The 12,710-nt window shown below is 45.0% G+C and overlaps 1 protein-coding gene across 1 annotated transcript in view; it reads right to left on the reverse strand.

Annotated features, from left to right (window-relative positions):
• rapgef4b (Rap guanine nucleotide exchange factor 4b) overlaps positions 1-12,710 on the reverse strand; it is a 41,027-nt gene that overhangs the window by 24,886 nt on the left and 3,431 nt on the right. The window contains exons 2-3 of the mRNA XM_077199689.1: positions 4,953-5,095; positions 1,563-1,651 (exon numbers count right to left, since the gene is read on the reverse strand). Coding sequence (XP_077055804.1) covers positions 1,563-1,651; positions 4,953-5,095 — 232 coding nt within the window. The remainder of the gene's footprint in view (positions 1-1,562; positions 1,652-4,952; positions 5,096-12,710) is intronic.

A 12,710-nucleotide genomic window follows, 5' to 3' on the forward strand; every position in this document is an offset into this window, starting at 1 on the left:
TATGTAAAGTACTATGTTTTTACCGGGAAAATCCAAAGGATGTTACAGTTACGCGCGCTCCATCCCGAGAGCTTCTCATCCGTTTTGTTTACTGCTACGTTAGGTTTTCTCGGTGTCATTGTTATTGTGTTTTTATTTTGTTATTGAGAGGAAATTGCGCGCAGCACATACTTACACATTCATTCAAACGTTGCAGCGATGTTCTTTAACACTGTTAACAGTATATTGCGGCAAAGGTATTTCCGACTTCTTTTTACTTCTAAGCAAAGATGAGAAAGCACTCCGCCGTAGATCACTGAACACGTTCAGTATTGTGCGTTACATGTAATGATGGGCACGAGACACGAGTACGAACTGAACTGAAATTCACTTAACGGCCACCAGTGTCGCTAATAACAATGGTTTCTGGAAGATCACGTGACCTAAAGACTGGAGTAGCCTAATTAATAAATGTAATTTGAATATTTCAATAGAACACAATTCCTCCTAAACCAAAACAACAAGCTTATGCTGAGTTCACGCCATAACTACTGCAATTAGGAAGAGGTGGGAAACCTGTGAACTTAAACTCAGTGCGGTTTGTGTCTCGATTTTATGCATTTCAATGTCAACAATATCAACAGTGAAATTAATCTGCAGCAATCAGGTGGTAAAGGTCAGTGCTCTTTAAGTTGTTTATGTTCATTATTATTGTAATGTAATATACCTTGATACATGATGTAGTTTAATGCCATCTCTCATGCCGCTTTGCAGACTCTGCTGTGTGTGTTCATGTGTTTCGGATGAGGCGAGGCTTTGGAGACGCTCTGAAGTGATGGTGGTATCTTATGATTCCAAAGCTAACTTGCTATTCTGAAAATTGTAAATATCTGTATTCTGTAAATATGTAAATATTCTGAAAATATCCTCTCTGAAAATTGCCTACCCTACCTTTAAGAAATCTTACTGACCCCAATAATAAAAGCGATCTTAATAAAATACTTTCCCAGCTTAATATGCAGAGTCTAAAAGAATGTCTGATTATTCCAAAAACAGTCCAATAGGCCTATTGCTTTATTTGAACCCGTGTTTGTGTGTCTGGTATGGGATCTGTTTGACCGACCAATGACAAATGAGAAGAGTGTTCAGGAAACCTTTTATAAAACAGTGATTTTTCTGCATTTCTATTCGATGGAAATTAACAACAACAACAAAAAATCTATACAGATTCTATAAGCTCTAATATGCAAAACACAGACACTTCTGGAATCTCTGGAAATCTCTCTACATTTGTGTGGGAGTGATAAATGCTTCAGGGTCAGTAAACACATCTGACAGTGTGACTCATTGTATTCCCAGTGGATTCACAGAAAGATGCTTCCATCCCCAGCAGCCCTGGCTCGACGTCCTCGTGTATCAGACTATTAACAAGGCCAGTCATGGCCCGTCTGTCTGCCCGATCACAGAAGCTTCTGTAGCAGTTTCTGTATGCAAATGATGTCTGCCAGGGCAAACTACTACTAATCTCAGCTGACTCCTAGCAGATTGAGGCTTCAAATGAACCTGATTGTGGTCTCTCTTACCTGATGGTTGGCTGTCTCAGACACTTTCACATCCAGAGATCCAGACAGAACCGCGTACCAGCTGGTGCCAATGTCACCCTGCCTATACACTGCAGGAAAACAAAGTGAGTCTATGAATACTGATCTGCAAATTGCAGAGGAATTTTTCATTTCAATGTCTGGACAGTTACTTCTTTTCATTAATGTAACGTGGTTCTTATTGTCTCATTAGGTGGCAAATTATACCTTTAGCACAGATTCAGAAATACATGCTTAGCAATAAAAGTTTCAGTAACACATTACTTCAATGGTCTACTTTAGACATTCTGAGTAACTTACATCAGGAAATGGTTGGGAGTTCCACGCTGCCTCAGCAGAGTGGGACTTAATAGTAAAGGAGTATTGCAGCTGCCAGTCTCTGCTTTAACCGAGGAGTTTAAGTTAGCCAAGGTCAGACTGGAAATGACTTTAGCAGAGTCACGCGACAAATGTGTAAGGGAGGCAGCCCCTGTGGTAAAAACTGGTAGAAAGTCGTCAGCAAAGAAATCTGTAGTAGAGGCAAAGGCTGACCTTCAAATTGGGGATATCGTGGGACAGGTACAGCATGGAAGAGGGGGTTTTGGGCTGAGTTTAGCTCCTCCTAAATGGCACAAGGCAGGCCCAGCTCAAAGGAGGAAGCTGGTAGTCAACAAGGTGCGAAAGCAGGAGGAGAGGATGAGATGTATAAAGGCCATTTCCCAGGCCAAGCAGGGAGAGTGGATGAGATGGGAGAGTGTGGAACAACGCAAAATGGGCTGGCAAGACCTTTGGTCAATGGAAGAGAGTAGGATCAGTTTCCTTATTAGGTCAACATATGGTGTTCTCCCATCACCGCAGAACCTAAACCTCTGGGTAGGAGAGGATCCCTCTTGTCCTTTGTGTTCATCACCTGCCACATTAAGGCACATTTTGACAGGATGTAAGGTGGCTCTTAGCCAGGGTCGGTTTACTTGGCGCCATGACCAAGTATTGCGATGTTTGGCTTTAGCATTGGAAGGCAAGCGTAGTATGACCAATAAGTTGCCGCCTGCTCTAGCAAAACATTACATTGCAGACACAATATTCCTCTGCCCAGGCGAGCAACTACCATGAAAAGGTGCTAACACCAATTCTCGCCCAGGCCAACTGGAAGCTGCTAGGGACTGGAAGATGCTGGCTGATCTTGATCAACGGCTTATTTTTCCACCTGAGATTGCCACCACTAACCTACGACCAGATATTGTTTTGTGGTCTGGATCAGCACGCATTGTTCAGCCATAGGAGAATGCGGTAGATGAGGCATATGAGAGGAAGAAACTGCGGTATGCTCATCTGGCCACTGAGGCAGAACAGCGAGGATGGAGAGTCCAGGTTTATCCAGTGGAAGTGGGTTGTCGAGGTTTTGTGGCACACTCTACAACCCGGTTCCTCAGAGACGTCGGATTCAGTGGCCAAGAGTTACGTCGCACAGTAAAGAACTTATCTGAAGCAGCAGAAAGGAGCAGCAACTGGCTGTGGTTGAGACGGAAAGATTCTAGCTGGCTGTGTACAGGCCGCCATGCTACGGTTTCGTAGATTTCTTGAAAACTTGAAGAGTCTGATGGTTTATTTGTATAGGTTGTATAGTATTTACAGTCATTACGTTCCTGTGTATATTGCGTGAATGACGGGTGGTTGGGCAGATATTGTGTTTTGCGGTAGGTGGTATGCCATACGGAACCGTTGCCACTGAAACTGCATATTAACGCACCAGTGGGGCTCGACAGCCTTAGTCAAACGGGTTGGCACGTATGGTTGGGTTGCGGAGAGATTGTGAGAATGTGGTTAGGTCTCAGCAGCAACTGTTGGTTTATTTGTATAGGTTGTATAGTATTTACAGTCATTACGTTCCTGTGTATATTGCGTGAATGACGGGTGGTTGGGCAGATATTGTGTTTTGCGGTAGGTGGTATGCCATACGGAACCGTTGCCAATGAAACTGCATATTAACGCACCAGTGGGGCTCGACAGCCTTAGTCAAACGGGTTGGCGCGTATGGTTGGGTTGCGGAGAGATTGTGAGATTGTGGTTAGGTCTCAGCAGCAAGAGGGAAGTAGAGGTCAGTAAGCTGGGCTGAGTTGAGTGGGGGACGGAGGGGGGTGACTCTGGGACGCCAGACGGCGAGCCCTCTTGAGGTGTCGTGGGCTAGTCGACGAAACACTGAGGACAGAAGGTGCCTACTTGAAGACCCTAGAGATGTTCCTTACTCCGCTCAATCCAGAGGGTTGTTATGGGGGGAGGGGACCGCACTGTGGTTGCAGCCGTTGTGTGTGCTGACGCGCAATACACTGCAGCTATTAACACCAGACAGAAGGAGATTCATGTCACCAGATGGAAAGAAGCGTAAATGGATGGAGAAGCATAGGTTACTGTAAAGCTATGTCTTAGTTGGTGATTATCTTGGCGAAAGCTGAGTACAAATCAGCATGAAGTTTTAACACCTACTCTCGTGTAATGGAAATCATGTCAACTAATTCTCTTTAGCGCATTAATAGACCTTCTGATTTATATCTGCTAACACTTTATTTTGTTGCTCCCCAATAGACATTCTACCGGCTATAAGTAACTTCGCAACTACATATCAGCTTACTGTACTGACCCGAACCTTAACCTTACAGTCTACAAATACTCTAAGAAGAGTTAGTTGACATATAGTTGCAAAGTTACTTAAAGTTAATAGAATGTCTAAAGTGGATGAATGAAACTAAGTGTAACCAAGAGTTTTACAGCCTGATGCCACAGGAGAACATTTTTAGGTTCCACAGAAACATTTTATTTTCTAGTTCTTAAAAAAAACATCTAGAATCCACAATGCTGATCTGAAGAACCTATAATGTACTTTCAAAACATAGGGACTTGTTTTTGAGATATCTCTTATGCTCACCAAGGATGCATTTATTTGACAAATATACAATAAAAACATTTATATTGTGAAATATCATTACCATTTAAAATAACTGTTTTCTATTTGAATACATTTTAAATTCCTGTGATGGCCTGAATTTTCAGCATCATTACTCCAGTCTTCAGCTGCTTAATATTTGTGTAAACCGTGATACATTGTTTTAGGGATTCTTTGATGAATAAAGTTAAAAATAACAGAATCTGTATTTAATGCAAAAGTATTTAAAAAAAATCATACTGACCCCGAACTTTTGATTATCAAAAACTGTTATAATCTCTAAAGAATCATACAGGGGGAAACCCTACACACAAAAATAATCTTTACTTTTCATGTGTCGATTCATTGATTCATTTCTTTCCTATATTTGAAAACACATTTCCTGACTGCTCTCAGTGGAATAAAATCTGGAAGCGTCATGATGAAAATACAATTGTAAATGTGGTTCTTACAGGTGATGCCTTTCTCCAGGAACTCGTAGAAGCCACACATGCAGATCTGCTGCAGCAGGTTTGGGTGAAACTTCTCAAAGGCCTTCACACCCTTCAGCCGAGCCAGGATTATATCCACATCTTCTCCTGAGCGTTCTGCTGGCCTAAAAAACCCACAGACAAATAGACATTACAGTCTGGGACACTCTTTTACCAAGCTGACCTACAAGAATCCGGACATTGCAGTGATGCATGTGACAGTTAAGTGAAAAGATTGCTGGAGGAAACAAACTAAGTTGTTTCTATTAGAATGCAACAATTGTGCTGTCCTGATAAGGAATGTGTAAATGTTTTTGTCATCAGTCCTGTCAAAATACAAGCTATGAATCACATAGACCTGTCTTTTCCAAAATAATGGGTTATTATGTGGAAATTTAGTAGCTTGATTTGAACTAATAATGTGGACAGAAACTGGTAAAAGTGTTTGCAGCTTTTTAGCTTAGTTTGTGGTAGTAACAAAGAAGTATTTGCATAGGTTTCTGACCATTATCAGGACTTTATGTGTGAACTAGATCAAACAAAAGTGCATAATCCTCAAATAAATTGTTTATATTATGTTATGTCTGGTAGCATAATTTTTCTGTAAATTTCATTCTGTATGAGAGATTGAGACACTGATGCAAGCACATAAATATCCTCTTTCCATTTTGCATAAATATAGCTACACCCTCACTTCTCAGCTCATTAAGTGACATGTACTGTATATGAGTGCGTATGCAAACTGCCTCTCTTAACAATGTCAGAATGCTGTAATTTGGACTCAGTTGATACAGTAAAGCCTTGTTGCTATGGAGATTACAGCATGGAGAAATTAAGACTTCAAAGCATTTTTCAAACTAGAGGGCAGTGGGACACATTTGATTGGAGACTAATTAAGCAACTGGAGTTCTACAAAAGACTCCAAACGGAAAACCAGACCTTGTCTGCTCTATTAGTACTGGCCTTACAACTGGAACAAACCAAAGTGGGTCAGTCACTGTTTCTACACATCAAAACATTATTTTTGAAATCTGATTTTTGATGTATACATTTAATGCTCAGATAATTAAGACGATTAACAGCACACACAAAACAATCTATTTGATCTCTAACCTATTACTAATTTCCATTTGTAATATAATATGTATAAATTTTGGTACTGAGGATGACATGTAAACTTGTAAGCATTTTAGTTAATAGGTTTTTTGAATGGGTTTTTGATTAAAGAAAACCCACAATGAAATAAAAATGGCTTTAAGTCATTAAAGAAATCAAATCAAATTTTTTTTTATGGAATATTTCAGTATTTATTCTAAATTATTTATCTGTTCACATCAATTTTTTTTGTGCCCTCATAATCTTCAATCAAAATAACTTCCCCTCCCGCCCTACATTTGTTCTTGTTTTAAGAAGCCATTTTACTGAGATATACGTTACTACTATAGGGAAGAAAAGACTATCGCAACTTCCATTTCATGCAACTTTAAATGCCTGAAATAAGGTCACTGGTTAACACAACCTCAAGACATTTTCACGTTTTATTCTATGACATAAAATTACACAGTAGGCCTAAAACCCTGTGTTATTTGTGAAGCTTTTGTCTTGAAAGAGGCGTTCGCTAACTAATGGCTAAATGGGACCACAGAAGCTGTTGGGGACATTAAACAGGGAATAAGTAAACTCATCTACTCACTAGTCCGCTTTCACAGCCTCGATGTGTTTATATTCCCATTCTTGTAAACTTATAATAGTACCTCAAACTTTGAGGAAAACTATTTTTAAAATAAAGACTGAAAGAGTTGACGGAAGTGTTGGCAACGTTGAAGTCATGGGACCGTTAAAAGCCTACATTTAGCTTTTAATTCTAGCAATTGTAATTAGGCTTTAAAATTCATAAAAGTTGTGTTAATTTGTGAAGATTATCATTATGAACAAAGCGTCGTAAGGAATAACATTTTTGTTGGTTACTGAGCAAAAAGCCAATAGCAAATCCTATTGGGTTTTTGTTGTAAAATTATTTACAAATGTTGATTATATGTATAAATACAATATATTTTAAGTTTATTGCAAAATTTGCATAGCCTATATTTACAAACATTTCAGTATTTTGAGAGCAAAGAGAAATCAACGTGATTACGTCATTCGCAGTGTTTCATGGGATTGGGCGGAGCTAGAGAGCTATTTTTTTAGAGAGTGTTTAATTTTCTGTACAGCATCATGGGTCATGTAGTTCCTTTTCGAGAAAGGTTCACACGTATTGTATAGCTATACGCTATGGGAAAACATGTTCTCGAGAATATTGAAGCCTTTATTTTAAAACGCAGTGCAGCTGCACAGCAAGCACAGTGCAGGCTGTCTAAGCACGCTGATTGGCTGGGCTGCGGCAACTGCACGAACCTATGGTGAAGCAACAAGGACGTGCAAACCTATCAGGGTACTTGCTGCCTTGCGCACGCCAGAATGGGCGTGGCTGCTGACTGTATAAGCAGCCCATTGCGGGAGTGGCTCAGTGGTTCATGTAGGTTGTCTACAAACTGGAAGGTTGGTGGTTCAATCCCTGGTTCCACCTGACCAAGTGTCGAGGTGTCCATGAGCAAGACACCTAACCCCAGCTGCTCCCGACGAGCTGGATGGCGCCTTGCATGGCTGACACCGCCGTCGGTGAATGAATGGGTGAGTGAATGGGTGAATGTGAGGCAAATATGTAAAGCGCTTTGGTGGCCATTGGGTCTGTGAAAGCGCTATATAAATGCAGTCCATTTACCATTTCGCCATAGGAATCAGATTTAATCTTCGCTGACTTCTCCAGAGGCGCCAGCCTCTCTCGCCGTTGAACAGCCCAGCAGCGGAATGCAGCGACCTCCGGACTCCTGCTCAGCTTCCTGAACTCGACGCCGTCAACGCTGTTCGCCGTTTCCCTGTGACCACCCGGCAGAGTATCCTTTACAAAGCTTTTTCACAAAAAGAGCACGGCGTTGTTAAGCTCACGCTGGGTCCGCCCCCGCATGCCTCACTCACTCCAGAGAGCGAGTCACCAGGTCTCTTCACAAAGATGGACCAGCTCCCCTCCCTCGAAGCGACCGGCCTCATCTTGTTCGGCGGATTGGTGAAGGACATTGACGACAGTTTGTCAGTGGCGGCGTCTGAGGGCGAGAATTGCCCCCCCCCGTCTCAGTCAGACAAAGGCAGCGCTATGGCGAGCCTTACCCGGTCCGTCGAAGAGCTGGGTCTTGACTAGTCTACACCGGAAGAGCATGCTCAAAGCCGCCTCGATGAGTGATTCCTGCCGGGGCGCCAACAGGCCCCTTGCCAGCGGCCAGCTCTTTTTTCCCCTTGAGGTCCATGAGGAGCTCACAAAGTCGTGGCGCGAGCCCTACTCGGCCCGCCTGCGTACTTCAACCTCAGCGACGATCTCAACACTTGATGGCGCAGAGGAAAAGGGGTATGAGAAACTGCCCCCCCTGGAGGAAGCTGTGGCTGCACATCTTTGCCCTCCAACCACTGTTGGATGGAGGTCTAAGGCGGCACGTCCTTCTAAGCCGTGCAGAATGACTTCAGCTCTCACTGAACCACAGAAGTCTTAGCAGACCATATGACACTTCCTTCCCAAGCGCTCCAGCTCGACTTTAGGTCGCCCCAAGAATGCGCCGACCCAACAGCCAGCCAAACCAGTGCCGCTGGTCTCTCAGCCCCGCCCAGTGCCTGAAACTAGCCAGCGTTTTAAACCAGCCAAGTGCTTCCCCTTTCAAAAGCACCAGGGTCCCCGGCCTAAACTTGCGCTGGACCTGAAGCCTCGGAAACCATCCTAATCCAGCAGAAAGGAAGAGAATGGGGCCAGGTCTCGCTGCGGCTGGACCACCCCTGAAAATAGCTTGCGTGCTTCTTCCAGCCCCCTCTTTAGTTCAGGCGGAGGGAGATGTTCTGATTGCAAACAACGGGCCCGTTTCAATTTACGCACCCCTGCAAACAAACGCTGTTTTAACAGTGACCCACATAAAGCACAAAAAGATTAAATTTCCTCTTCCAAACACCTGGGCAGCCGGGTACCCGATACACGATAGCTGCTTCATTCAAAGCGGGCTCCCTCACTGGGGACTGGGCCTTATGGCCTCTGCATCGTCAGTACTCCAGCTAGGCCAACTGCGTATACGCCCCCTTGAGTGCTGGCTGAAACCCAAAGTCCTGGCTCATGCATGGCTGCTCGCCCGCCTACATATCAGGGTAATCCACGGCTATATCAAAGCCCCGGCCCCTTGGAAACACACCAGCTGGAGGAAGGAGGAAGGTGATTTCAACAGACGCCTCCAACTTAGGTTGGGGGGCTCTGTACGAGGGCAGGCCTGCCTCCGGCCTCTGGTCGAGCTTGGAGAAGCCCCTACATATCAACTGCCTCGAAATGAGAGCGGCCTTTCTAGCCCTAAAAACCTTCCTCCCTCACCTGGCAGGACACCATGTCTTGGTCCGGACGGACAACATGTCAGTGGTGTCATATATAAATTGCCAGGGTGGTCTCAGGTCATTCAAACCTTTACACCATGGCCAAACAGCTCCTCTTACGGGCTCATGCCAACCTGCGCTCGCTCAGAGCGGCGCATGTACCGGGCATACTGAACCAGGGTGCAGATATGCTATCTCGAGACAACGTTCCCCCCGAGGAATGGTCTCTCCACCCTCAGATGGTTCTTTTGATCTGGAGTGTCTTCAGGAGGGCAGAGGTTGACCTCTTCGCATCAGAAGACAAGTCTCACTGCCCAATATTCTCTTCAAAGAACAGGAATGCGCTGGCCCACGAATGGCCCAGCCGCTCTCTTTACGCATTCCATGTGTTTTCGGTGCTCCCTCAGGTCATCGAACTGATGAGGGAGAACAAGTGTGCAGTCCTCTTAATAGCCCCTCTCTGGCGGACCCAGACATAGTTCCCCAAGTTGTTGCAGCTGCTAGGGACAGCTCCCTGGCCTATTCTGCTGAGGAAGGCCCTCCTAACGCAGGCGAACAGGACAGTCGGCCTTACTGTGTCAGTGGTGGCATCTGAGGGCTCGAATTGGTCCCCCCCGTCCTGACTTGTGGGCCCTCCATGTATGGCCCCTCAATGGGTATTCAGGGACCTCCCGGAGAGACTTCTAAACACTATTGCTGAGGCTAGAGCTCTGTCCACAAGACATCTCTATGCCCTTAAGTGGTCAGTGTTCACTGGCTGGTGCTCAGCTCAGAACCTATACCCATATTTGTGTGAAGTACCACTAGTACTTTACTTTATCTAGGAGCTGCTGGACACAGGCCTCCATGCTTAAAGTGTATGCGGGGGCCATAGCAGCCCTTCATGCTCCTGTGGCCGGCCAATCTTTCGGGAAAAGCGACCTGATTGTATGCTAGATCAAAGGGGCCAGGAGGCTTAACCCGCCTCGACCTCCCTTTATCCCCACCTGGGACCTATCTACGGTCCTCTGGGCTCTTAAGAGACCCCCTTTCAAGCCGCTTAAGCCGGCTGACTTAAAGCCGGCTGACTTAAATCGCTAGTAGGCGATTTACAAGTGCTCTCCATGAACATTTCTGCCTTGACTTTGGGCCCAACGACTCCAGAGTCGTCCTCAAACCGAGACATGGTTATGTACCCAAGGTGCTCTCGACTCCGTTCACAGCCCAGGTTATTTCACTATCGGCTTTTCCCCCGTCGGAAGACGATAGAGACTTGAATCTACTCTGCCCTGTCGGGCTCTCTGAGCCTATTTAGAGCGTTCTACCCCGTTCAGGCAGTCAGAACAGCTCTTTGTATGCTTCGGTGGACGCACCAAAGGGTCCCCGCTCACGAAGCTGAGATTATCATGATGGATAGTACATGCTATCTCTTTAGCCTACGCTTCAATGGGCCTTCAATGCCCCAGAGGCGTCAGGGCTGATTCCACAAGGGGCATGGCCTCTTCATGGTCATGGTCCAGGGGTGTACCAATTGAAGACATTTGTGCGGCAGCTGGCTGGTCTTCACGATCCACATTTGTAAGATTTTACACTTGGAAGTGCCAACCCTGCAGGCATGAGTCCTTTCTAAATAGGAGGTCTTGGCTCCTGTTGGGCCCAAGCCTCTACATATCCCATCGAGGGCCCCGTCTCATCCGGTCCCCGTTGGATTCTGACTTTAGTTCTACTATAAAGGCTTCTCAGCTCCAGGCGGTAGTCAGAGCGAAGTCATCAGCTAATAGCATGGCGTGTTAAAATGGGTCCCCATAGCGTATAGCTACACAATATGAGTGATCCGTTCTTGAAAGGGAACATACTCAGTTACTGACATAACCTTGGTTCCCTGAGAGATAAGGGAATGAGTATTGTGTAGCGGCCGTGCCGTTACGCTACACCTCCAGGTGCTGTTGTTTCAGTCGATTTAACCTGATTCCTATGGCGGAATGGGCCGCTTATATAGTCAGCACTCAGCAGCCACGCCTATTCTGGCACGCTTCGGTGCGCGAGAGGCGGGAAGCGCCCTGATAGGTTTGCACCTCGCTGCTTTGCCATTGGTTCGTGCAGTTGCCGCAGCCCAGCCAATCAGTGCTCTTAGACAGCCTGCACTGTGCTTGCTGTGCAGCTGCACTGTGTTTTAAAATAAAGGCTTCAATATTCTCGAGAAAAGGAGTTTTCCCATAACGTGTATAGCTACGCAATACTCGTTCCCAGGGAGCCGAGGTTACGTTAGTAACCGAGTATGTTTTCACCAGGAATTCAACTGTTAAACACGATTATTTTTAAAAATAACCATTGTCTCATAAGTTGGTTAGTTGGATTAACAACCTCGTAGCTCACAGTTGGTCTGTCTTTATAGTAAGTTATCGTTCAAAATCAATTTCCTAATGGAGAAAATTAATAGAGTTTTTACTTCCAGACCCCAACTGTGGCACTCTATTTTTTTTTTGTCGAGGGAACCAAGGAGTTGCCAACTTCCAGGTTGGCCTACAAAAATACATCCTCCCTAGCCTGGTCCCACCAGACTCTCGTACATTTCATTTGTAAATAGAGTCTGGCACCGCTCTATTGACAAGCGTTAACTTCCTTGTAGGCGGGTACTCTATTGAAGTTTAAAACTGTTGGATCTGCCCAGAGACACTCTGGATCTGCCATAACCAATCGCTAACGTTTGGTCGTAAGTTGTGACGTATGCCTAGCGTTCGCCTTAGCCAACTCATTCACCACTAACGGAGCAAGCTGGAAAATCAAACTTTTCCCGAACTCTTTGGGGAGGAGGGCCTCAACATCATGGCCACCAACAAAACTAAGCAAAGATTGTTCTTGCTCCGGCTTTAACTTCATGATATTCGGCAGCGTTGCCACAACGGACCGAATGGCTTGCTCGCATCTTTCTCCGCTGCCATTACAGAACTAAAACTCAAAATAATGCACGACATCAACGTCATCGTTGTCAGCCACTCCCTCTGTTCGCTGATTGGCCCGGTAAAAAATTGATCGGAGAAAACCAAAGACTATAGCACAATCCCAGACATAGTGCTGAAGGAAAATGAAAATTGAGCGGAAGTACGTAGGAGGGCGGAGCCAGGCTACATCATCCCTGCAGCGCTGTATACATTTCAGACTGAATAGCTATTGTCAGAATGACCGTCAAAAGAGTTAAATGGAAATTCTAGATTTAACAGAAATGCAGTTCCCAGGCATCTTTTCCCTGACTGTGATCTCTACTGTCCAGCAGGACAGAGACACTTACAATTCCAGAGCTTGAACTCTCTGAAACCACAGAAA

Source organism: Siphateles boraxobius, unplaced genomic scaffold (genome assembly GCF_051911475.1).
Source record: "Siphateles boraxobius isolate OS27281-9 unplaced genomic scaffold, OSU_SipBor_1 41, whole genome shotgun sequence".
Taxonomy (NCBI): Eukaryota; Metazoa; Chordata; class Actinopteri; order Cypriniformes; family Leuciscidae; genus Siphateles; species Siphateles boraxobius.